The sequence below is a fragment of the Nicotiana sylvestris genome, chromosome 11, assembly GCF_000393655.2.
Source record: "Nicotiana sylvestris chromosome 11, ASM39365v2, whole genome shotgun sequence".
Classification (NCBI taxonomy): Eukaryota; Viridiplantae; Streptophyta; class Magnoliopsida; order Solanales; family Solanaceae; genus Nicotiana; species Nicotiana sylvestris.
The window spans coordinates 165,665,935-165,692,924 of record NC_091067.1 but is presented as its reverse complement, the minus strand read 5'-3'; the positions used below and the strand labels follow the sequence as shown (position 1 = coordinate 165,692,924).

The following is a 26,990-nucleotide window of genomic DNA, read 5'->3' as shown; positions in this document are numbered from 1 at the left end:
AGCTGAAACTCATTCTAAGTTTATTATTTGGAGAAACCAACAGAAACAATACAGGCTGCTTGTTCTTTGAAGTTTAACATGTGTGCACATAGCTTTTTCAGTAGCCTTCAGATGGAAAAAAAAAGGCAGAGCTAGTGCACGAAGTATCCCGCATTCACACAGGGTGCGGGAAAAGGCCGCACACCAGCGAGGTGTGATGTAGGCCTGCCCTAATGGAAGCATCGGTGGCTGATTCCACGGCTTGAACCCGTGACCTATAGGCAACCTTCAAATGCTAGAACCAGAAAACTTACTGCAGGAGAAAACAGTTAGTTTGTGTGTGGTTTTATTACTCAGAAGAATCAAGCAAGAAACATCAGCTTGGCTTCACGCTTTTACAACAGGGAACAATTGTCAGTTGACCTGAATTCTCACATAAGAAGCTTGAAGTGATCACAATCCGCAATGGCAGAAAAGTGATACATGAACAACCTTCATTCCCGTGTAGGATGTTCCCCAGATAATGAAATGTACTCAAATGAGGAGTCTAGCTTTGAAATGACAGCATCAACTCCGCTTCTATTAAAGCAAGGCATGGAAGAAATTCTCGATGTAAATGCAATAAGAATAGCAATTCTGATGGAAGCATGCTTAGGTGAGTGACTTTAGCGCCTGTAGCTTTTCTAATCATGAACAAAGTTCTCGTGCACATGAAGTCAATTCATCATTGTCGTCGGTTAGGTTAAACTGCAGCCCCACTTTGGAAGTAGTTCCAGGAAGAAGCTGGTTAATCAGCATCAAAGAATAATGCATAGACAATGTCTTGTCTCCTCTTCAGTATCAGTATCCCCCGTTTCACTGCAGATAACATCATCTTAACAGTCAGCTTACTATTTAAGGAACAACCCAAGAGGGAATTAAACTGAAATAGGATTTAGACAGAACACAACTACAAAAGTGAAAAGGAAATGACTAATGGAGTATTAATGTATCTAATTTATTTTCATAAAATAAGCAACAAAATCATTTCAGGCTCCTAATTTCTCTAGCATGATGTAAAGAAAATTCATCCACCAGGAAAGAAGAAAGACAGAATTTTTGTACTAAATGTGACATCTCAGCATGCTTCCTAAGTCTAGTCTGTAACAGAAGGAATGCAGCTACTAATTTTATGTTTCTGAATGGTTAGGTTGTTATGTGTTTCACATATTCCTAGAGAAGCAAGCATTCCCTCTTTCATATGATTAGAAAGCATTTGTACCGATGCCTGTACATGCCATTTTCCATCTTCGTGTCCAATCAACTAATTGTGCAAGATCAGTTCACCTAAGGACAGCTCAATAATTTTAAATTCTAAGCTGTAAATCTGTTCTACAAAAACTGCAATAAACGGGCTTTACATAAGCTCAGAACCTGACATCATCTCCCCTTATTATTGATGAGGGAGGCAGTTAGTAGTTTAAATGGTTAGAAAGTTGTTTCTACTTTCTAAAAAGTTTGCCAAGAACACCTTACTCAACAAATATTTTATATTAGTATAAAATTAATATAACCTAAAATTGTGCAAAACGCACTTCAGCAGGCTCATAACTCGTCTGCGTATCATCGTGAGCCAATTTGAAGGCACACGTCTTCCAGTTCAACATTATGACCCATAGAATCTTAGTCATGGCGATCAACTCAATTTTCTTATCACACCCTTTTAACTCTCCCCAGCCCAGATTCAAAAAGCCTCATACTCAGTTAAGTATAGGCAAAGAAAGTGTACATCAAAATAAACCCAGTTTAGCATCAGCAAACAAAGGCATAGAAGGTTAATGATCCAAATAATGCCACGTACAAAGATATCAGAACCAGCAGTTGTGACCGCGAACTAGCTATATATGGGCACATCAAGTAAACATTCTTTAGTATCAGTTACAAAAATCCTAGACTGCAAAACACAGGCATTGCACATTATTACTGTATTTATCATTGTTCACTCAATTTCCTATCACATCCCATGTCCAACTTAAGAAGTTAGAAATTTTTTCCCAAAAGCATACTAAATTAGAGCGCAGAACTTCATATTCCTATCAGATGCCTAATTTTTATTTAGTCTTAATTTGTTCAGAAATCCAAGCTGTCAAACTTCTAGCAGATAGATCTCAATGATATAAAAAGGGCAGCCCGGTGCACTAAGCTCCCGCTATGCGCGGGGTTCGGGGAAGGACCGAATCACAAGGATCTATAGTACGCAACTCGCAAGAGGTTGTTTCCACGGCTTGAACCCGTGAACTCCTAGTTATATGGCAAGGCTCCTTTTTAGATCTCAATAATATATCTAAGTAAATCCAACAACCTGGATCTATATTCTCCACATTTTGTCATATTTACCCCTTAATTTAAACCCCAATAACAGAATTAACAACTCAACTCAATTGAACAGAAATATGTTTTTGTGCAAAAAGCTGATCAAAGTTGAGCCAAATGTAACGCTGTTCTCAGCAAGAACATACCTGGATTCAAACTCCTTGATCTCAGTAAGTTCTTTCCCTATGTTATCCATCCATTGAACTCTCTTCTTGTCAATTTCCTTTGAAGAATTAGGACTTTTCCTAATACAGCTTTTAAGATCATTTTCAGGAAGTTGGTTTCCATCTAAAGAACTCTCTTCTTTGACCTCAGCAACAACAGATTGTTGATCAGAAACAAGTGTTGGAGTGACATGTGGGCCACTTTCCAGTTTCAATGGACCTGAAGTGTAAAGATGAGCAGCAGAGGGTTTACAGAAGCAAATAAATGGACAATGGATTTTGCAGAACAAAACCCTCATCAAACTGCTTTCCTTCATCAAGAATTCATCTCAACAATGACCAATAGCAGCCCATTGCAGACAACCCCATCTAATAGAATCCAAAAAAGATCCAATCTTTGACTTCATAAAGCAATTGAAACAACCAAATTTTCATACAGAAACAATTAATTAATCCAATTACACTAGATGACAAGTTTCTCCCTTGAGCTGACACTTTGTACACGGGATATAATGATGTCCCAAATTCCAAAATCCAGCAGAAAATTCGTGTGCTTCATCCAAGTGAAGAAGAAAAAACTACTGAGCAGCAGAAAATAAAATAGAAAACAGAACTAGTGTATATATTTAAGAAAGAAGCAGAACAAAGGAGCAATAGTTTTGGAATTTGGAGGGGTTCTGATTGTAAATGAACACCTCTCAATCAAACATCATAATGTCCAGAAATTCTGCTTCTCTATTTTTTTTATTCTTGAGACTTATTTTAATGAAAAGAAAGGGACGTGTCCTGTAGTTACCTACTACTTTTTAAGAGAGAGAAAACAAAGGTGTTTCTGTATAATGATCAGTGGCGGAGCCACCTTACAGGGGGCTGTCAAAAAAATTTAATGACACCCTTTTACGGAAAAAAAAAATATTATATGTAGTTAGGTAAAAAAATAAATTTATATATATGTATAATATGTATTGAAATGTTTATTGTTATATATTTTGACACCTCTTAATAAAAATTTTAGCTCTGTTACTTGTCACTCTAATGATGAAATGACTGTCCTACCCTCTGATGATTCATTGATGTGATTCATTCAGTTCCTCACAAGAAAAAACAAATCCGAATAATGGAAGGCAGAAGAATTCTATCTGAAGTTTGAGTTAATTGTCAGAAGGAACAAAAAGTAAGGTAAAGCTTAGCTGGAAGAAAATACCAGCTGATTTATGAAGAAGCTGCATACCAAATTTCATAACACTCCAAAAACATGGCAACTGTACCCTTCCCTGTTTATTTAAACTACCACACAAAAAATACTGAGATGTCCCTTTTGAAATCGAAAGCTGCTTTCTTTATGGTGTTAGTAAGTATTTTCTTAAAAAATTGTCACCAACCACACCATGATAATAATATTTATTGTGAACATCCACTCATGTGTGATTTATAAATAACTTGGAACTTTGTACAAACAAACAAAGCTTTTAAATAAAGAAATGAATAGGGATCCTCAACAAGGTCTTGGGAAGATTAGGTCAACAAGACAAGATATTGTACAAGAAAAAGAAGAATATATGCAGACACCAAAGACAATGTTAGAGTTTTACTAAAAAAGATACATAGTGGTTTGCATGATGTAACCCCACTTTAAAAGTAAGCTTAACCAACTTTATTATTAAGTATATTTAAAGGGTAATAAGATAATGAGATTTGTCCCATTTGTCTGGTTGGTTTGGAGTGCGGTCATTCACACGGATAACTTGGGATCGATTTCTTCCTCAATGCCTTCTGGGTCTATGTCTGTCGCACGGTGGTTTGTTTAGTGCGGTTTACATTTTCTATGTGATTTGTAAACTATTACACAGTAGGGGTTTATCTAGTGCGCACAGAATGCTTACACGAAGAGCAGAGACTACTGTGACGGCGGCAAGTTTTCGTGGGGTTCCAAAATAAATAATGAGATTTGTGACTTAAAACAATACCACAAGTCTTGAGATTGGTGCTTCTTTTCGTTTTAGGCAATCCATGGGGTGGGGATCAACTTAATTGATATCCAAGGTCTTTGCATGATATATAGTTCTTACTTTAACTTTCGTGTTTCCTCTTTTTTGTTTTCCTTTCTTTTCTTGGTCATATTGATTTCATTTAAAATGCTTTTCAACAGAACCTTTTTTCCCTTACATTTTATAATAATAATCTCTATGTTGATTAATATATGACATATCAAGGTATTCGAATTCGATTGGTGGGTTATGCAACCTTGTGTGAAGCCAGAGAACAAAAGAAAAGAATCTAAATATTACTTTGAAAGGCAAACTATTTTATAGGGCATAATATTGAGGTAGCACCAGCTTTCCCATGCATTACCATCCACCTGAAAACCCAAAGGAACCAAGATAAAAATGAAAAAGCAAATAAGGATTTTGCATTGGTTTCTTCTCCTTAATTAATGGACAGGCAAAACTTTTTCATTGTTCCATCGTTGTTCTCACTTTAGGAAGGCAGACAGTAATTTATCAATACACTTTTTCCTGTCCTGACAATATTTCAAAGTGGACTACTTGGCTGGAGTTTGGACATAAAAATTATAATTTTTGGAAAAAAGTAATATTTGAAGTTAAGTTAGAAAAATAATATTTGAAATTTGAAATTATGTTTGAATATAAATTTCACTTAAAAAAAATTGCAATTTTGTGAGTGGGGAAAAAAGGTTTTCTGAAAATTTTGATTTGAAAAACTCATTTTCGAAAAAATTCCAAAAGCTTACAAAATTTCATGGACAAACACATTTTAAAAAAAAAAAACATACAAAAAAATTTATGAACTAACGGGGCCTTGATACACCTTTGGTTTTTTTGGATTCATTTCCCATGTGGCTTTTTATTTTATTTTTCCTTCTGGCAAATGATTTCATTTTCATACAATCTGTTGCCATTTATTACGTTCTTGTATGTTTTTGATTTTTCTCTAAATTTAGATTCATTTCTCATGTTGTTACCATTTGGAGATTAACATCATTTCATACAAGCTAGAGCTACTTGTCATGCCGTTTATACTAGACAATATTGATTTCTCTCTTATGACAGAAAAGCTAAAAGAAGTTAGCAGCCAGTTAGTTGAAACTAGCAAGTATAGAATTTCTGACGAGAGAATGGCAAGTGAGGTTGTATTTTTTTTTTTTTGGGGGGGGGGGAGTGGGGGGCGGCATGAACAGAATTATGTGTATACGGTCAAAATCGAGCTTGCCTTTTTTGTGCGAATGATCGAGGCATGGGCATGATAAGACAAGGATTGGCTTCGATTTATATCATACTATGGTGCAGAGTTAGGTTGTCAAGGTCGAGACCCTAGACCGATTAAAATCGAGACCGACCAAGACCGAGATCGACCAAGATCGGATCCACAAAAAGATGGAGATCGAGGGAAGTTTACCGGGTTGAATAACGGAAAGACAAAATATCTGCAATCGGGCGAGGATCACGGTGCAAATCCCAGCATGTATCAAGAGGGGGACGATTAGCCAATCATGGAATTTCTCACTCTATTTGGAATTGTACCAAGAGTAGGACTCCCCTACTATATAAGGGGGTCTGATCATTTGTTAAGGGCATCATATTCACGTTACAAAGGCTATATATTCACTTTCTCTTAAGCTCTCAATATTCTTGTTACTGTGTTCACACTTACCGGCGAAATATTCATTTAATTCGAAGGCAGTCTAGCTCAAGGATTAAAGCTATACATTTTATTTGGTTTGTTTCATTTATATTTGCAGTTAATTCCATTGTCAATTTACCTTTTCTCTCAATTTGTGTTAAGTAAATCATGTGTCCTTAAAATCACAGTATAAATTCAATTGTTATCCCTTTTTAAGGTAAACAGTTTGGCTCCCACCGTGGGGCTAAGGATAATAGTGATTGCATGGTACAAACTTTGGTAATACACACTATTTTACGCTTGTTCTTTGAAGTGTCTTTGATTACAGGATTAAAAGATGTCGAATTCTCAGCCAGCACCTCAACACATTGACAATGATCTCGGCCACCACGGCAAGAATGAGAACATTGCACCAGGAAACATTGTACCCCCTACTGGCCTCGATAGAGTTCCGGCTATAGATTCAATCGGCGTCAGCTCGCATGTGGCCAATAATGGAAATTTGGCCATCGATCCCGAAAGCATCATTCGTGGGGTACCCGATCAGTTGCTCAGAATGCACATGGCAGGATCAGCCTGCGGGTAATCTTCGAAATGGTGCAGTCCCAACAGGCAGCAATAGCTCAGCTCCAAAATCAAAACCACACGCCAAGCAGGGTCGAACTCGAGCGATCCCAAGAAGTTGTACACGAGGTCGAATCGGCTTCGAGAAAATCAAATGAGAAGGAATCAGAGACCAACCCTGCTATTATATAGATACTCAAGGAGTTGACAAAGCGAATCGAGACTGGGGAAAAGAAGATCGAGGAAAACGATACGAAGGTGGAAACCTATAATTCCAGGGTCGACCAAATCCGGGGGAACCTCCGATATTGAAAGGTCTAGATTCCAAAAGGTTTGTACAAAAACCTCCCCCCCCCCCTCCAAGTGTAGCTCCGAAGCCAATCCCCAAGAAGTTACATATACCCGAGATTCCTAAATAATGAGACGACTGATCCAAACGAACATGTCATTTTCTACACGTGTGCTATCAAAGGAAATGACTTGGAAGATGACGAGATCGAATCCGTCTTATTGAAAAAATTGGGGAGACTCTATCAAAGGGTGTTATGATATGGTATCATAATTTACCACCTAATTCTATTGACTTGTTTGCTATGCTTGTAGATTCCTTTATAAAGGCACACTCCGGAGCCATTAAGGTCGCAACAAGAAAGTTGGACCTTTTCAAGGTAAGGCAGAAGGACAATGAGATGCTTAGTGAATTCGTATCTCGATTCCAAATGGAACGAATGGATTTACCACCGGCCACCGACGATTGGGTCGTTCAAGATTTCACTCAAGGTCTTAATGTTTGAAGTTCAGTAGCTTCACAACAGTTGAAGCAGAATTTGATTGAATACCCAGCTATCACTTAGGCCGATGTACACAATCGGTATCAATCGAAGATCAGGGTCGAGGATGATCAACTGAGGGCTCCCTCTGGGTCCGTTTATCCTAACATGCCCGTGGATAGAATCAAGAGAGATATCGATCGAGAACCGAGGTCAAAAAGAGATCGGTATCAACCGTATAATGGGGACCGTAGAGACAGTGGATCTGGGCAAAATTCTACACGGAATGAGAGTAGAAATGATCGAGGTCAAAGTTCACGGGGACTTGGTACTGAGGAAGGTCACATTAAACATATGAAATCCAAATGAAGGTACGACCCCATTTCAATTCTTTCTATTATTCTACTAACACTTGCAGGTTATCGACGAGGAGTGGCACGAAGCTTTAGGTCTTAAAGCACGCGTTGCACTGTTTTCCCTTGAACCATTTTTTGTCCCAATTGGATTTTTTCGCAAGGTTTTTAATGAGGCAATAACAGATCGTGCTAACTCAAAAATCGAAGGTCAACCACGAATCGGTGTCAAAGACAGCATTTAACAGTATCCGAGGTTCCATACAATAAACCTCGAATACTGAGAGGCATTGCCTTTGGATGTTAACTTTGTTGTGAGGAAATTACTTCATAATAACGGGGTCTCGATAGGGCCAAACGGTTGAACGAACCATGCCCAGATAGGTTGTTCGAGCCCTGGCTCAAAACATGTACGCATGTGCAATCATTTTTCATAAGAATAAAGAGAAGTATTTTTCCTTGCAATTATTTCATGTCTTAGAAAAAGTTTTTCTACTTTACAATTCCATACTTCAATCTATTATGGGAATGAGCTTAAGGGCCGATTGTAACAAGAGTTCGAATAATCACTCCCACACTCGGGGACTGACATCCATAAAATAAACTCGAACAGATCGAAATATTGAACGTTGAGGACATAAGACCTCTTAGGCAACCCACAAAATTTAAAGTCCATGTCCATACCCACTCGGGGACTGTTATCTTAGGAAGGCCTGGATAACCCGAGAAACCGAGCTCACTGGGCTACACCAAACTAATAGTCTACAGCCAATTTAACACAGCTCGGAGACATCTGATACCTATAACAAAATGGCTTCGAAGAAGACACAAAAGAAAGCAAAAATACAATGGCCTAAGGGCTACTTTTACTTCAAGTTCGAGAAATCATTCTCACTCGACTACAAAGCCCAAGGGATACCTTATCTTAAGTTCGAGCAAATCCTCACTCGATCATAAAACCTAAGGGATACTTTTACTTCGAGTTCGAGCAAGCCCTCACTCAACTATGGAGCCCAAGGGCTACCTTAACTCGAGTTCAAGCAAATTCACACTCGGGGACTATCTATCAAGCCCAAGGGCTACCTTATCTCGAGTTCGAGCAAATCCTCACTCGATCATAAAGACTAAGGGATATTGTTACTTCGAGTTTGAGAAAATCCTCACTCGACTACGGAGCCCAAGGGCTACCTTAACCCGAGTTCGAGCAAATTCTAGCTCGGGGACTATCTATTAAGCCCAAGGGCTACCTTATCTCGAGTTCGAGCAAGTCTTCACTCGATCATAAAGCCTAAGGGCCAGTTTTACTTCGAGTTCGAGCAAGTCCTCACTCGACTACAAAGCCCAAAGGCTACCTTAACCCGAGTTCGAACAATTTCTCACTCAGGAACTATCTATCGAGATCAAGGGCCACCGTAGCTCGAGCTCGAGCAAAACCTCACTCGACTGTTAAGCCTAAGGGCAAATCTAAGTAAAGTTTGAACATTCACTCGGGAATTGCCGATTGGAAATAGTCAAGGGCAATACTTACTATCATTCCTTTCCATCTCAAACCTTGGACCTTCGAATACAACTTTATAATTTTATGCTAAGGGCTTTTTGACCCTTACATAAACTAACAGATTCAGAAGCCAAGGAAAGGAAAAATGTTTTATATATTCACCGAAATATTTTTACAAGGGCAACACGGCCCAATGGAAGTTCTTTACAAAATGCCTAAGCGGCCTCAATAGAAATACAAAAACTATTTAAATGCCTAAGTGGCCTGGTCATCTCCATCTCCGAGAGTGGCATCTTCGCCCTCGGGGTGTTCCGCACTTTTGAATTTGCTCAAGCTTTTGAATTCTCCATCATCATCGGGTTAAGCTAATTTATCAGCCTCAGCTTTAAGCTTCCTAGCGTTCTCAATCTCGACTGAAAGATCGAAGCCCCGAGCGTGGATCTCTTCGAGAGTCTCCCTCCAAGACTGGCATTTGGCGTGCTCAGCAACCCAATTTGCTCGAACCTGAGCAACCTCGACAACCTCCTTTGCTCGGACCTGAGCAGCTTTGGCATTGGCCCGGTAAACAGCCACCATTGCATCAGCATTGGCCTTGGTCGCTTCGACCTCCGATTTGGCCGCTTCGAGCTCTGTGACCAACTTCTCTCGATTAGAAATTACATAACCCAACTAAGACTGGAGCTTCTCAATTTTCATGGCTTGCGCCAAGGTTTTTTCCTTTATATTTCAGAGCTGACCTTCAGTCGAGGCCAACTAGGCCCAGACAGTCTCCTTTTCTGAGGCCAAATCATGTTCTTTTCCATTCTTTGGCCTCAGTCTTTACAGTCTCTACCTCTTCACGGAGCTGCCCGATTATATCAATCTTTTGTTGGACCTACGGGTTTAGATAGTTAGTCATTATGCCTGATTCATCTTCAGTAACTTCAAAGATTATGTTTACCTGCTCGACCAGATCGGCATGCTCTTTTTGGGACACCTCTAAATTAGCTCGAAGGCTCTTAACCTCCACTTCTCTTTGCTCACTAAGAAGTTTGAAGTCATCCTTCTTCTCGGTGAGCCCCTGAATCTTGGCCTCATACCGGCTCAACTCCTCTCGAGATCGAAGCAAGGCCTCGTGATGAAGCACTTAAGCCTGCAAAACACGGAAAAGGAAATTGTATAAAAAAGCATAAGTACAGAAATTGAAATTGTCAAAGGTATCTAAGGGTACCCGATTCAACATCTGTTGAGCTTTATTGAACAGGAAGGGCATCTCCACTTCATCCATATTAGTCTGGTCCTCTTCGGTTACCAAACATCGAAGGTAGCTAGCCACCCCTATGGGGGCAGAAAGGACTCGAGCATCCTCCGGGACCGAGATGTCAATCGATCGCTTGCGTCTGGGATCAACACTTGGAGCTGGAAATCGATTGGTCAGTTTAAGGCTCAAGGAAGCCTCACTCAAGCTCTTCTTTGGTATCTCCAAGTCACCCAGGCCGGTTGCGTCTTCCACTTCGACAAAATAGCCACGGAAAGGGTCTTCTGCACTATGGACCCCTTCATCATGGCAAGTCTCCGCCGCCTGAGCATCATTAATCATCGACTTAGTGAATGAAGGAAATGAGAGGTAATCTCCGATTTTTATCACCCCAGGTAAATCTTTTGGGACACCGCCTTCATCTCGAGAACCCTCGAGCCCAGTTTCTATATCAGCATCAGTCGCCTCCCCGATAGATTCCTCACCTCGAGGCAAAGCAAGTTCGAACTTTTCTGGCTCGAGGACCTCGGCTAAGGCTTCCTCGAGCTCATCTAGTCGCGGCAGTACGGTCTCAGCCCCCACCGGTTTGGGAGTTCCTCAAACATCGACACCGGCTCACACACGAGCCACCAGCCCGGTTCCCTCTTCTTTTTCGTCTTCGGGATCTTCCCTTAACCGTTGGACTGACTCCAAAGTTAAAGGGATGATGTTCCCCTGTGGTTTACGGGTTGTCTTCTTTTTGGGCTTCTGCCCCTCAAATTTCACGAAAGTTAAAACCTTCTTCCTCTTCTTTTTCTCCACCGGCTTCGAAACAGATGATGGGGGAGGGATTTCTTCATCACCAGATGGAGGCCTCATCATCACCTCCTTTCCAAGACTTGCAAAATAAGAGAAATAAGTAAGTTAGAAAAAATATTCGAACAGTGGTCAAATCATTAAGTTGAGGAGAAAAACTTACCATGGCTACTAGCCTCCCATCGACCCTTCGCCAAACCGTCCCATGCGCGCTCAGCTTGTGTCGATTGTGATATCAGGCTCCTAACCCAATCCTCAAGTTGGGGGACCGCACCCGCCATCCAGGCAACGGGTGCATCCAGTAAAACGCTAATAAGAAAGGGTAAAAAATGAAGACAATAAATAGAAATTAGGGACGGAATCTTACTTACGTTTCATATTCCATTTCTCAGGAAATGGCATACTCTCAGCCAGGATCAAGTCCGAGGTCTTCACTCGAACAAATCAGCCCATTCAGTCCCAGTCTTTGTCCTCGTCTATGCTCGAGAAAGGTGCCCTAGTGGCCCGACGTTGAAGCTTTATTAGTCCTTCTCGATAGAGTCGGGGACTATATAGGCGTATGAGGTGATCGAGGGTGAAGGGAAGCCCATCAACTTTGCTTGCGAAGAAACAAAGTAGTATCACGATCCTCCAGAAAGAGGGATGGATCTGACCGAGGGTCACCTCGTATTTCTTGTAGAAATCTATGATAATCGGATCCAAAGGACCCAACGTGAAGGGGTAAGTGTAAACACTTAATAACCCTTCCACGTGGGTGGTGATCGATTCTTCTAGAGCAGGCACTACCACATGTTTTTTACTCTAGTTGCAATCTATTTTAACCCGGGAAAAGAGTTTTTCAGTTATCGAGCATATATACCTCCATAGTGGCTCGCATCGGCTCTACACCGAGGAAGTTTTTTCAACCTTGAAATCAAAATCAAGGACACACCCTCTGGGAAAAAAATCTTCTGGACATGGCTCCGTCGTCGTTTCCTTACCAACCGACCATGACGATGAAACATTCTCCTTTTGTGGAATGGTTTTTGAAGTCTTAGCCATTTATATGAAGAAGAATGAAACTGGGGAGGAGCGCTTGGTAATTTGTGAAGAAACTTAGAGATCTGAAAATACAAAGCTCTGAAGAAGGTAAAGGGTTTTGGAGATTAGAGTGAAGAGGATTTGAAAGTAAAGTTTGAAAAACGAAGAAAGATACATTTATAGGTAAAGATGACGGTTCAAATCCGGTAGTGGCCGACCGTCGATTGGCACGCATTAAATTCCTGGGAAACTGTGCCGCCGAGACGTTTCAGTTACCTCTATTTCTTATGTCATGTTGCTTACGTCATGATATATCGAGGTAAAGATCGAGGGCTCAAATCATTTCTTGTCATTACTCTCCAAAAAACGAGCGGACTATCTGTAAACGGTCAAAATCGGGCTTGACCTTTTTGTGCAACTGATCGAGGCAGGGGCATGATAAGTCAAGGATCGGCTTCGATTTATATCATACTATGGTGCAAAGTTAGGTTGTCAAGGTCGAGACCCTAAGACCGATTAAAATCGAGACCGACCAAGATTGGAACCGCAAAAAGATGGAGATGGGGGGAAGTTTACTGGGTTGAATAATGGAAAGATAAAATATCCACTATTGGACGAGAATCACGGCACAAATCCCGGCACGTATCAAGAGGGGGCCGATTAATCAGCCAATCATGTTATTTCTCACTATATTTAGAATTGTACCAAGAGTAGGACTCCCCCACTATATAAAGGGGGTCTGATCATTTGTAAAGGACATCATATTCACATTACAAAGGCTATATATTCACTTTCTCTTAAGCTCTCAATATTTTTGTTATTGTGTTCATACTTACCGGTGAAATATTCATTTAATTCGAGGGCAGTCTAGCTCAAGGATTAAAGCTATACATTTTATTTAGTTTGCTTCATTTATATTTGCTGTTAATTCCATTGTCAATTTACCTTTTCTCTCAATTTGTGCTAAGTAAATCACGTGTCCTTGAAACCATATTATAAATTCAATTGTTATCCGTTTTTAGAGTAAACATTATGGTTTTTTATTAGGCTGCAATGAGCAAAAAAAGGGGAATTGTAGTCCAATGTTTATGAGATTAATGACCGAATATCTAATGTAGTATGACCAAATTTATCTCTCTTTTTTTACGTTTTGTAGTACTTCATATGAAAAGCTTTCACACCGGTAATGCTATTATATTCAGTAATTACACAAATATTATGAATATGTATGAATAATTAAAGCAGGCCACTTGTTCCTATAGCATTGCGATGAAGGTGGGGGCCAGTTTAGGATATGAAATGAAAATAGAACCAACCAAATGATTAAGGGAAGCCTATAAAGGTGAGAGCTTTTAAGGACAGAAGTGAAAATATTTCAATCTTTAGACACCAACTTTTTTTTAAAAAAGAATTTTTAACTTTTACCCCCAATATTGGGACAAACGCATGGGGTAATGTATTTGATTGCGGAAGCAAAGTAGGAGGCTTCTTGTCCTACCTCATGCCCTACAATCCGATAGCCACAGCCATCAATGATAAGGTTCCAAAATCAAAAACACCTCACGCTGATTTTAGTTGGGTTCACTTTAGAATTTAGATTATAGCCTGTGCATCATTTCAAGAACGCTGGTGGCAGTAATCTATATTGTATGAATATCTTCCTTTATATGGCAATAGAGTGGTTCTAATAATGCATATGAGACTCAAATAAATTTATCATCTTTGTAAGTTAAGACGATATCATTTTGAATTCAAGTATTCTGTTTATGTAATACCATTAATTTCTAGATTCAAAATAATTGTCGTATTTTTATCACGTCAATTACTCTACAATGATCGTTTCATCTTGTAAATAATTTGCTGATAAATTTAGTTAGTTGTTCTTTCACATAAAAGTTCTGACTAAAGATTTACGTGCAACGCGCGTACATAATGAATAGTTACATTAAAAAGCATGAACCCCTAAACTTAAAAGTCAAATTACATATTCACCCTTTAGTTAAAAAAAAAAAGCAAAGGAAGTCACAATCGCTTCAACGCGTGCATGGTTTGAAGACCTAAATAATGAAGCGGTGGCAGCTTTTGGTTTTGAAGAAAGCATCTTTGCGCGCTACAAACGTTGCATCTACTATTCTGATAGGGTGCGTTCACTTAATTGGTAGACTCATATGAGAAGTTGAAGCATGTGCACATTGGAATTAAACTTGTTTGGAAAACTTACTCGAAGCCGGTTCTTGAAAGTAATTCCTCAATATTCAAGATCAGTGATATGTTGGTTTTTGGTATCTTCCTACTTGTTGTATTTGTAAATTATAATTCTGGAGAAAAGAAAGTTAGCGTATAAACGTAAATATAAACGAAACAGTAATTAATTCGAGTCCACTGAATTCACAGTGTTTCCTTAAGGAATTTAATCCCCTCCTAGTACCCAAGGTTATGGATTATTTCCTCCCAGAATAGAACGAATTACACACTGGTGTAGCGATACTTCAAACCCCAGTGTTTCAGCGAACACAAAGTTCGGTAGTAAATCACACTTACGGTTGCTTTGTTTGTAGTTTTAAAATAATGCACAACAAAGGAGGAGAACTCAGAAGTCGAATGGAAATTCTAAGAGGAAGGAATGCAATTTATAGCCGATGTTGAGTTCTTACTGAAGAGGATATCAGTAGTTGTGTAAACTGAAGAGGAACGATTTCTTTCTGTGTCTTCAACAAGTTGCTTGCACCATCTATTTATAGTGCAGTTAGCTGCTAAACACGGACCCGCTGCCACTCATTTAGTGGAGCACTTGGCCATGGTGGACGGAGCACCAGGCTGCTAACTAATGGAGCAATCACTTGCTATTATGGAGCAAGCATTTGGCAATGGTGGGAGACGCATTAGCCTGCTAGAACAAATCCACGGATTGGAACATATCCGTTACAGACACAGATAATATTACGTTAATATTTACTATTAACAAATAAATTTGGTCAAAAAAATTAATCAATCAATCATGTGACCAAATCCAAATCCGAATCCGAATCCGAAGCCGAAGCCGAAGCCGAAGCCGAAGCCGAAGCCGAAGCCGAAGCCGAAGCCGAAGCCGAAGCCGAAGCCGTAGCCGTAGCCGAGCCGAGCGAGCGACGACGACGACGGCGCGAGGCTTGCCTTCTTCTTAACTCTTTAAGAGCTACAAGAAGAGCAATTGTATATATACCCACCAAAATCTTTTTCCTCTTCCAATATGGGACAATGTTTCAAGAGATGGAAACTTAAAATTTTACTAAAAAAATTCATTTTCCCTCCATTTCCTATTCACCCTCTTTTTAAGACTTTTCCATCTTAAAATCCTCAACAATCCCCCACATGAATAGGGAATGGCTATATCACAGAAGTATGCATGAAAAACTTGTGTGATTTGAAAGCAAGGATTAATTGCATTTGGATAAGTAGGTTTCCCTTTGAACTTTCCGTAGTGAACTTATGTCGGATATACTCGGTCAATCGGTAGATTTGATATCTTTGAACCGTCGAACTTAAGTGTATACCTAGACAACCATAAGTCACATAATCATCCCTTAACCGTCTTTGGTTCTCATTGTTGTGTTTGTTTCAGCCATGAACACCGCTTGGTTTCATAATTGCGTAGAGAATTGGCCTTGCAAAATTCTCCTTGAAGCGGCTAACACTTCACACTTACATAGGTGATTTCTAATCGTGTCATCTCGTAGATACACTATTTGATATACCCCTATCAAATTTAAAAATCATTAAAAATTCTTAATGATTTATCCTTGGTACTGAACATTGTCTCATCACGAGAATGGACCAAAATTTTTGTTGACAATGTTGAACCGTCATTAATGACTTTGTTTGATCTCCTTGAACCTAGATCTTGGGATCTCCAGTCTTCTAGGTAGAGTTACCGCCACAATAACTTGTTCTCGGCCATAGTCCCATTCCCCTCGATGATTTCTCAACTACCTCTCTAGTTAGGCCTTTTGTAAGTGGATCTGACACATTATCACTTGACCTTACATAGTCAACGTGATAATTCCTCTTGAGAGTAGTTGCCTAACGGTTTTATGTCTTCGTCGTATATGACGAGATTTACTGTTATACATAATGCTCCCAGCCCTTCCAATTGCCGTTTGGCTATCACAATGTATGTATATTGGTGCCAACGGTTTGGGCCAAAATGGAATATCTTCCAAGAAATTCCGGAGCCATTCAGCTTCTTCACCGGCTTTATCTAAGGCTATGAACTTAGCCTCCATTATAAAGCGGGCAATACAAGTTTGTTTGGACGACTTCCAAGATACCACTCCTCCACCAATAGTGAATACATATCCACTTGTGGACTTCAAATCAGTTGAACCGGTGATCCAATTTGCATCACAATATCCTTCAATCACTGCAGGATATTTACTGTAGTGCAAATCAACATTTTGGGTATGTCCTAAATATCCCAAAACTCGTTTCATTGTCATCCAATGAGATTGACCTGGATTGCTCGTGTATCGACTCAGTTTACTTATAGCACAAGCTATATCTGGTCGTGTACAATTCATGATGTACATTAAGCATCCCAACACACGAGCATAATCCAATTGTGATATGTTTTGGCCTTTGTTCTTTGCTAATGCAAGATTCACGTCAATTGGAGTCTTTGTAACTTTAAAGCCTAAGTGCTTGAATTTTTCAAGTACTATCTTAATATGATGAGATTGTGACAATGCTAGACCTTGAGGAGTCTTTTGGATCTTAATCCCCAGAATTAAATCTGCAACTCCCAAGTCCTTCATATCAAACTTGATAGTTACCATACGCTTAGTCGCATTTATGTTGGCAATGTCATTACTCATTATCAACATATCATCCACATATAGGCAAATAATGACTATGTGATTTGGAACATTTTTAATGTACACACATTTATCACATTCATTTATCTTAAAACCATTTGACAACATTGTTTGGTCAAATTTCGCATGCCATTGTTTGGGTGCTTGTTTTAGTCCGTAAAGGGACTTAACAAGTCTACATACCTTATTTTCTTTACCTGGAACCACAAACCCTTCAGGTTGTTCCATGTAAATTTCTTCCTCCAACTCTCCATTTAAGAAGGCCGTTTTAACATCCATTTGATGAATTTCAAGACCATACACTGCAGCTAATGCTACTAACATCCGTATGGACGTAATCCTTGTAACTGGGGAGTATGTATCAAAGTAGTCAAGACCTTCTCGTTGTCTATACCCTTTGACAACAAGTCTTGCCTTAAATTTATCAATAGTGCCATCATCTTTCATTTTTCTCTTAAAAATCCATTTAGAACCCAAAGGTTTATTTCCAGGAGGAAGATCAACCAATTCCCATGTATGGTTGTTCAATATGGATTCTATTTCACTATTGACTGCCTCTTTCCAGAACAATGATTCCGAAGAAGACATAGCTTCTTTAAATGTTCGAGGCTCATTTTCCAATAAGAAAGTCACAAAATCTGGTCCAAACGAAGTAGACGTTCTTTGACGTTTACTACGTCTTGGATCCCCCTGATTAAATGTACTTTCTTTTGTTTCTTCCCGAAGTCGTTTAGATCCTTTACCAATCGACTCGCATTCCTTTTTATACGGATATATATTTTCAAAGAACTCAGCATTATCTGATTCTATAGCCGTATTATTATGAATGTCGTGATTTATGAACCAGAAATCGATATGCTTTACTATTGGTCGCATATCCTATGAAAACACAATCAACTGTTTTCGGTCCTATTTTTACCCTTTTGGGTTTAGGAACTTGCACTTTTGCCAAACATCCCCACACTTTCAAATAATTCAAGTTGAGCTTTCTTCCTTTCCATTTTTCATATGGAATGGATTGTGTTTTGCTATGGGGTGTGAGCACGTGATTTTTGCCCTATGAGAACTACTCCCAAATATTCAAAATAAAATGGTTTTGTGTTGTTTGTGATTTATTTGTATTTTGTCTGTGCATGTTTATTTCTACTTTAATTAAGAAAAATACAAAAATATGTGTTGCATGTGCATTTAGGATTTAATTTTACAATTTAGGAATTAATTAAACAATCAAGTTTGTTTTACAAAATGGAAAAATCACAAAAATATGTACTTTGCATTTTTGTATTTAATGTCTGAATTGTGTGATTTAATCTTTATTTGATGTTTAATTTTGTGTGATAGCTATTATTAAGAGTTAATGTTTTTAGTTAATTGTCGATTTTATAATTTAATTAGGATTTTTAGTTGAAAAGGAATTAAAAGAAAATGAAAAAGAAAAGAAAAGAGTGAAAATTGGACCAAATCGGAACTGGGCCATTATATTTTGACCAAAAATCAGGCCCAAACAGATGCCCAGACCGGTCCAAATCTCACAGACGTTCGAACGACGTCGTTTCAACAGCAATTAATCACAGTTGTTGGTCCTGCATGATCCAACGGCTCAAAAGCCGTCTCCCTTACCCATTCCCTAGCCCGACCCGTTACCCGGTTCAAACCGACCCCCTACTTAAACTAAACGACGCCGTATTGGTTAATCTCCTTGATCCTAGCCGTCAATCTTCATTGATCCAACGGCCAGGATTTAATCCCCTCCCCCGTATATAAGTCCAATCTCTCACCCCACACCCCCCCAAGCCATACCCTCTGTTCATCCTTCGTCTCTTTCAGAGACAAACCAAACGACCCTCGAAACCCTAGCCGCCCTGAAACCCTTTCGCCTGAAAGCCGGCGGCAACGATGCCGATGACCATGAAACTAACACCCCTCGAGCACCTAACCACCCTCTCCACGAATCTCTTACCCGTTTTGCTCGAATCAGCCTGTAGCTTCTCGAATCTTCAATCGAAGATTCGAGCAAAACTTGAAACTACCCCAACCAGCCCCAAACTCACCCCACGGCACCCCCTGACCACCCTCGTTACCAAACCACCGTTGGTTTGGTTCGAATCAGATCAGAACCGTTCGAACCCCAAATCGAACCCCCAAGAACCCTAGAAAACCAAAGGTTGAAGTCTGTCCGAAGAAAAGGAATTTGGGTGTCTAGTGGACCTTAGTCGAAGTGTTCTCAGTTGAGAACACTCGATTAAGGTCCCTTCGACCTCAAAAAAGGTCCGAGTCAGAGTCCAAGTTAGGATCGTGTAGTGTCCGAGTTCTTGAGGTATTTTTCCTGTCCTGTTGATTCCATTTTGTATGTATTTATATTTGTTTATTTGTTTAGTTTAGTTTTATTCATTTTTCAATTCTTTTTGTCGATTGATTCTGTCCTTCTTCAATGACCTTTTATTTGGTCGAACTTTTTCTGGTCATGGTCAATGTATATGATAAACTATATAATCGATTTGAATGAGTGTCGTCGATTAGTTAAGTTTTATTACGAATCCTTGTTTCTATCAATACGATTCGAATCACCTGTGTGCCTGTTCGATTCTTATTTGCTATTGATTGTATGTGTTGTAATTCGTGTAGTCAATTGGATAAGTGTCGTCGATTGGTTTTACATGCTTGAATGTTAGAATAACCTGATTTGACTCATGCTGCTTCAATTCTGATTGAATCACTATTAGAATTTGATAGGCTGGATTGGTTATAGTTGTTGTAGTTTGGTGATTAATTAGGAATCAACTTAGTTATCTGTTTAAGGAGATTGGTTATAGCTGATGAGGTACAGGGGATTGGGTAGGACAGTAATTTCAGGGACCCTAGGAGGGTATTTTGGGATTTGAAAGGTTTGAAATGGGTTTAAGTTGAATGGCCTGACAGTAGGGTACTAAAGTGCCATTAAACTAATGAATTGTTTAGTATTAGCGGGGAACAAAACATAATAACATGGGGAGACCTAATAGGGATTTAATTAAAGTATGCACTACCCATAACCATTGAATAAAATAAAGGAAAGACAAGGGTTAATGGGGGACAAAAACAGACCTTAGTGGAGTCCTAGAGAAGATCATGGGAAAAATGTTTGATTAATGGGTCTAAATGCTCCTAAGAGCTGGAAAAAGATAAAAAGATTGGCTATAAAGGAGAGGGATCGGGACAGTGTAAAGGAAAAAAAAAGAGATTTTTGGAGAGGGTAGAGAGGGCATTGTTAACACACTTTTAGAGTCTGGTCTGGCTGTTTCTTTTTGGGTATACTTTAGAAGAAAAAGGGGATCGGAGAGAGGTATTCTGAGAGGTTTAGGAGTTCTTGAAGGATTCAGTTTTGAAACTAAGTCTGAGAGTTTGAAAAAAGAAGAAAAAATAGGAAAGGATTGAAAGTTACTGTTCCATTGGTTTTTAGTTGGATTTGGAGTCTTAAACACTGATTCATGCTCTTTGTTGCTTGCTGAATCTACTCTTGAAGTCTATTGGTCTACTTTCTGGTTTAAACTCAAGTTCTGTTAGGCTTAATTTGGGTATTTGTGTTGCTATTGGTATTGCTGGAGCTTTAACTGGTTTTCCTGATTTATTTCTGGTGTGTTTTGCTACTGGAAGTGTTGTGGGTCAATCTCTTTTCTATTTCGTTCCTGGGTTGCATTTTGGTCCTTCTGGTACCACATTGGGTCACTTTCAAGCTGTTGGTTATTTGTTGCTGTTTGTTGTTGCTGTGTTGTTACTGCTCTGCTGATTCTCATCTTCCTCTTCTTATATTTTCCAATGCCAGGTACACTATTGCACCCTTCGAATGACTGTAGGCTGAAAATGTGCGGAAATAATGCTATATGAAGAAGTGAAGCTTGTTTCTGATTTAACCTCTCTTTGAGTTGTGTGTTTAAATTCTACACTCACTGATGATATAGATCCCTGTTAGTCTATAATAGTTGGACTGAAATTAAGTTGTATGAGTTTCTCTTGTTGTTTAAAAACATAGTTCATACTACTACATGTGGGCATCTGTGAAGTTAGGAACGAGCTTAATGGACTGTTAAAATCAATCGGAAGCTATAGTTGTTAGATTATGTTCTATTAGTTTTGAGTATTTAGCTTGCACACCATTTGATAATTCAGATATCACTGCAGTAATTGAAAAGAAGAGAAGATTGTAAATGTGACTAGCATTGTTAGATAGCACCAGTCGTAGGCGTCAATTATGATTTTAGCATTTCGGATTGTGTTGTTCTACTGTTAAATAATCACAGATTTCTCAAAATAATTGGTAATGGCTCACTAGTTTTGAAGCAGGAACATGTAATTCAAATTAAGGGTACTGGTTGCCCAGATTGACGTTAATAAAGGCAGTGTTAAACCAAATTGGACTTGATGCATGATATAAGCCATTTCTTATATGTAAATAACGAACAGTAGAATGAGTAGGAGTAATATTCGCATTTTATTCATGTAACTGATGCTGTGGAGATTTGACTTGGGGCCCTGCCCTCAGCCGTTGTTTAATTGGGCTCACATTTGGGCCCAAGCTGGCGTTTGTACTGATTTCTTACACGGACTGTAGAAAGGCCCAAAACCGTTGAATGATTTGAATTCATGTGCCCATGAACCCCAGTTATAACAAACCTTATTGTACCGGACTTTGTGAATTAAGTTGATTGGGTAGGATTTCTTTTTCTTTTAGAGATAAATAAAAAGAGAAAAAATGTAGTCACTTTAGGATTGTCTTTTTAAAATAAACAAGATAAGCCTCGCCTAGTAAAACTCACAGATTGCGGGGCCCTCACGATTGTATATATTAATTACTTAGAACTCGGGATCGACCGCTTAGCGAATTTCACGGCCTTCTTCCCAAAATAACAACGCGTTAGTCTCTTTAGGCGCGTACTTTAAATAATATTACCTTCTTAAACCCGGGTGCACATTTATGTGACCCAAATCCAAATCTCAACGAAGTCGAAATATGTCGATAATCACGGGTACATTGATTGTGACGTAGTTCGAGATGCATTTCCATGACGTTGCAATTATTTTTTTAAATAATGAATGAGACGAGCCTCGACAAACAAAATACATAAGCTGCGGGGCCCTCTATAAGTGTTTGTAAAATTCCTTAGACATTGGGATGAGCCGTTTAGCAAAAGTTCACGGCCTTCCCCAAAATGATAATACGCTAGTCGCCTTAGGCGCGCCTTTAATAATTTACTTTCTTAAACTCAGGTGCACATTTACGTGACCCGAATCCAAATCTCAACGGAGTCGAAATGTGTCGATAACCACGGGTACATTGATGTGACGTGGTTCGAGATACGTTTTCACAACGTTGCAATTCTCTGTTAAAATAATAATGATAATAATAAAAGCGGTTAAAAGTTAAAATTTGCACATAGGTTCGTAATTGTATAAAAATCAGATAATTAAGCCGAATATGACAGTTGAGCGACCGTGCTAGAACCACGGAACTCGGGAATGCCTAACACCTTTTCCCAGGTTAACAGAATTCCTTATCCGGATTTCTGGTTCGCGGACTGTTAAACAGAGTCAATATTTTCCTCGATTCGGGATTCAACCGATGACTTGGGACACCATGAATCTCCCAAGTGGCGACTCTGAATTTCTTAATATAAATCCCGTTTCGATTGTCCTTTAATTGGAAAAACTCTCTTATACCCTTACAGGGGTGTAGGTGAAAAAAGGAGGTGTGACATGGGGTACTCGATTTAGTATCCAGTTAGCCGTAAGAACGGCTTCCCCCCACAAGTTCGGTGGCAAATCAAAACTTATCATCAATACGTTCATCATCTCCTTTAATGAACGATTCTTTCTTTCCGCAATCCCATTAGATTGGGGCATGTAAGGGGCTGTTGTTTGATGAATAATTCCATATTCTAGACATATTTCTATAAAAGGAGATTCATATTCACCACCCCTATCACTTCTTATCATTTTGACTTTCTTGTTAAGTTGTGTTTCAACTTCATTTTTATATTGCATGAATGCGTCTATTGCTTCATCTTTACTATTAAGTAAGTAAACATAGCAATATCGAGTATTGTCGTCAATAAAAATTATGAAATACTTCTTTCCACCGCGAGATGGTATTGACTTCATGTCGCAAATATCTGTGTAAATTAAGTCTAAAGGATTTGAATTCCTTTCAACCGACTTATAAGGATGTTTAACATACTTAGATTCCACACATATTTGACATTTTGATTTTCCGCATTCAAACTTAGGCAATACTTCCAAGTTAATCATTTTCCGCAAGGTTTTATAATTGACATGACCCAAACGTACATGCCATAAATTATTTGACTCAAGTAAGTAAGAAGAAGCTGAAGTTTTATTATTAGTTTCGACAACTATTACATTCAACTTGAAAAGGCCCTCAGTAAGGTAACCTTTTCCTGCAAACATTTCATTCTTACTTATAACCACCTTGTCAAATACAAAAACGCACTTGAACCGTGCTTTACAAGAAGTCCAGTAGAGACTAAGTTCTTCCTAATTTCGAGAACATGAATGACATTGTTCAAAGTCATGACCTTGCCAGAAGTCATCTTGAGAAATATCTGCCCATATCCTTCAATTTTTGTTGTAGCAGCATTTCCCATAGAAAGCGTCTCTTCGGGTCCAACAGAAGCATAGATAGAAAATTCTTCCCTCACAGCATAAACATGGCGAGTGGCTCCAGAATCAATCCACCACTCCTTAGGATTTCCTACCAGGTTGCGTTCAGAAAGCATAGCACACAAGTCATCAATATCTTCGTGCTTTTCAACCATGTTTGCTTGACCCTTCTTCTTGTCTTTTTTTGCAGCACGACACTCTACAGATCTGTGTCCAACTTTTCCACAGTTGTAGCAATTTCCACTGAACCGCTTCTTGCTTGGGTTATTTCTTGGCCCCGAAGCCTGCATCCTCTTTCTCTTAATTTGAGAAGTAGCCTCAACAATATTTGCTACCATTATTATTGATTTTCCACGGCCTTTCTTTTCAGCTGCTTTGTTGTCCTCTTCGATTCTCAACCGAACAATGATATCTTCAAGGGACATCTCCTTTCGTTTGTGTTTCAAGTAGTTCTTGAAATCTTTCCACAAAGGAGGCAACTTCTCAATAATTGTTGCAACTTGGAATGCTTCATTGATGACAAGACCTTCAATGAAAATTCCGTTAGTAAAAATGCTAAAAGTTTTACTTTCAATATCAGTATTCATTTTATATATACCTTCAACAAGTAGATCATGAATAACCACTTGCAATTCCTGGACTTGGGTAATAACAGACTTGCTATCTACCATTTTGTAGTCCAAAATTTTTGCGGCAACGAATTTCTTCATCCCGGCATCTTCGGTTTTGTATTTCTTTTCAAGCGCAGTCCACACTTCTTTTGACGTCTCCATATTACTGTAGACATTATACAGATTATCCTCCAGTCCGCTAAGAATATAATTCTTGCACAAAAAGTCAGAATGCTTCCACGCCTCAATCACGAGAAAGCGTTCATTCTATGGAGTTTCATCATGCAGATCAGGAACATCTTCCTTGATGAACTTCTGTAAACATAACGTAGTCAAGTAGAAGAACATCTTCTGCTGTCAGCGCTTGAAATCAATCCCGGAAAATTTTCCGGGTTTTTCTATCGGTACCAACACTGGTGTTCGGCTTGTTGATGCGTTGGCAGTCATCATCGGAACAGCTCGGTTTCCGTTGTCATTTGCCATTTTTTCTGTAAAGGAATGACACAAACAAACGTTTAATAAACGTTTAAACTTGGAGGGAAAAAAATCACGTAGATTTTAATCTCCAACAAACCGCCACGAAGGCTTTAATCTCCAATACGGGAGTAGACAAAACCAGAAAGGTTTTAGTCTCCAGAGCAGTAAGTATAACACAAATACAGAAATGGATTAAATTCCTTAAGCTTCTTGGTTTTTGGTATCTTCTTACTTGTTGTATTTGTAAATTATAATTCTGGAGAAAAGAAAGTTAGCGTATAAACGTAAATATAAAAGAAACAGTAATTAATTCGAGCCCACTGAATTCACAGTGTTTCCTTAAGGAATTTAATCCCCTCCTAGTACCTAAGGTTATGGATTATTTCCTCCCAGGATAGAACGAATTACACACTGGTGTGTACTTCAAACCCCAGTGTTTCAGCGAACACAAAGTTCGGTAGCAAATCACACTTACGGTTGCTTTGTTTGTAGTTTTAAAACAATGCACAACAAAGGAGGAGAACTTAGAAGTCGAATGGAAATTCTGAGAGGAAGGAATGCAATTTATAGCCGATGTTGAGTTCTTACTGAAGAGGATATCAGTAGTTGTGTAAACTGAAGAGGAACGATTTCTTTCTGTGTCTTCAACAAGCTGCTTGCACCATCTATTTATAGTGCAGTTAGCTGCTAAACACGGACTCGCTGCCACTCATTTAGTGGAGCACTTGGCCATGGTGGACGGAGCACCAGGCTGCTAACTAATGGAGCAATCACTTGCTATTATGGAGCAAGCATTTGGCAATGGTGGGAGACGCATTAGCATGCTGGAACAAATCCACGGATTGGAACACATCCGTTACAAACACGGATAATATTACGTTAATATTTACTATTAACAAATAAATTTGGTCAAAAAAATTAATCAATCAATCATTTGACCGAAGCCGTAGCCGTAGCCGAGCCGAGCGACGACGACGGCGCGAGGCTTGCCTTCTTCTTAACTCTTTAAGAGCTACAAGAAGAGCCATTGTATATATACCCACCAAAATCATTTTCCTCTTCCAATATGGGACAATGTTTCGAGAAAGGAAACTTAAAATTTTACTCAAAAAAATCATTTTTCCTCCATTTCCCATTCACCCTCTTTTTAAGACTTTTCCATCTTAAAATCCGCGACATATACCACTTCATTGGATCTGCTATGAGGTTGGTAACAAAATAGGACATGCTTTGTCAGAGACATTTAATGTTTCAATTCCAGAAAGTGGTAGCAAAGATGGTAATTACTACTATTTTCTCCGTTGAAACTTGACGGCGAGAACGGAAGAGAGGGGTTGGGTGGAATTGTGCTATACAAATATACTAGTATATTTGTTACTACTGTTATGTATTCCGGAATAATGCCCAAAAATTGTTTTGTGCGACAAGAGGATGAGCACAATAGTAAGCGTAAAAGAGATTAGTCTGGTACGTGGATGAAGGATGAGAATCATGCGTTTGATGCGATTGTAATTTTTGAACTAAGAAAAAAAAAATCTCGAGGGAAGCAAATTATAGAATTGGTCAGTGGAATTTGTAATGTTCTTGAACAAAGATCAGAATTAAATTGAGTGCAGATCAATGGTAAGTTTCATTGATTAATCAATGAGTTACAATCTGAACGAATTAGAGTAAGTTGGCAACATAATGCTGCCTAGCTATGTTAATCGGATTCTGATCGTGCCAAATTAGAAGATGGTTCAGGAAGTAAGTGACAAAAATCTGCTTTAATTTTAACTTCTTTGCTAATTCTTATATTCTCTATTCTTTGTGATTTAACGAAATTTAATATCTTTAAATGTTATAAAAATATATGATCATGATCTCATAATATGTTTTGTGTCTAACGTACATATTATGATTAGGTAGTAATATTTATTATTAGGATAAGATTGTTATGGTACTTAGTTCTTTGACCAAATGAAGTTAGTTTGTTGATACACGATTTGGTACCATGAATGACAATATGTGAAGATCATTTTCAA

General features: G+C 38.8%; 1 protein-coding gene across 1 annotated transcript; it reads right to left on the bottom strand.

Moving 5' to 3' along the window:
- LOC104236657 (uncharacterized) lies at positions 1-3,337 on the bottom strand. Its single transcript, XM_009790638.2, has 2 exons — positions 2,478-3,337; positions 1-837 (listed from the first exon to the last, which is right to left on the bottom strand). Exons 1-2 carry the CDS (start codon positions 2,810-2,812, stop codon positions 777-779), a joined length of 396 nt encoding a protein of 131 aa, XP_009788940.1. The 5' UTR covers positions 2,813-3,337; the 3' UTR covers positions 1-776.
- Positions 3,338-26,990: the final 23,653 nt, after the last annotated feature.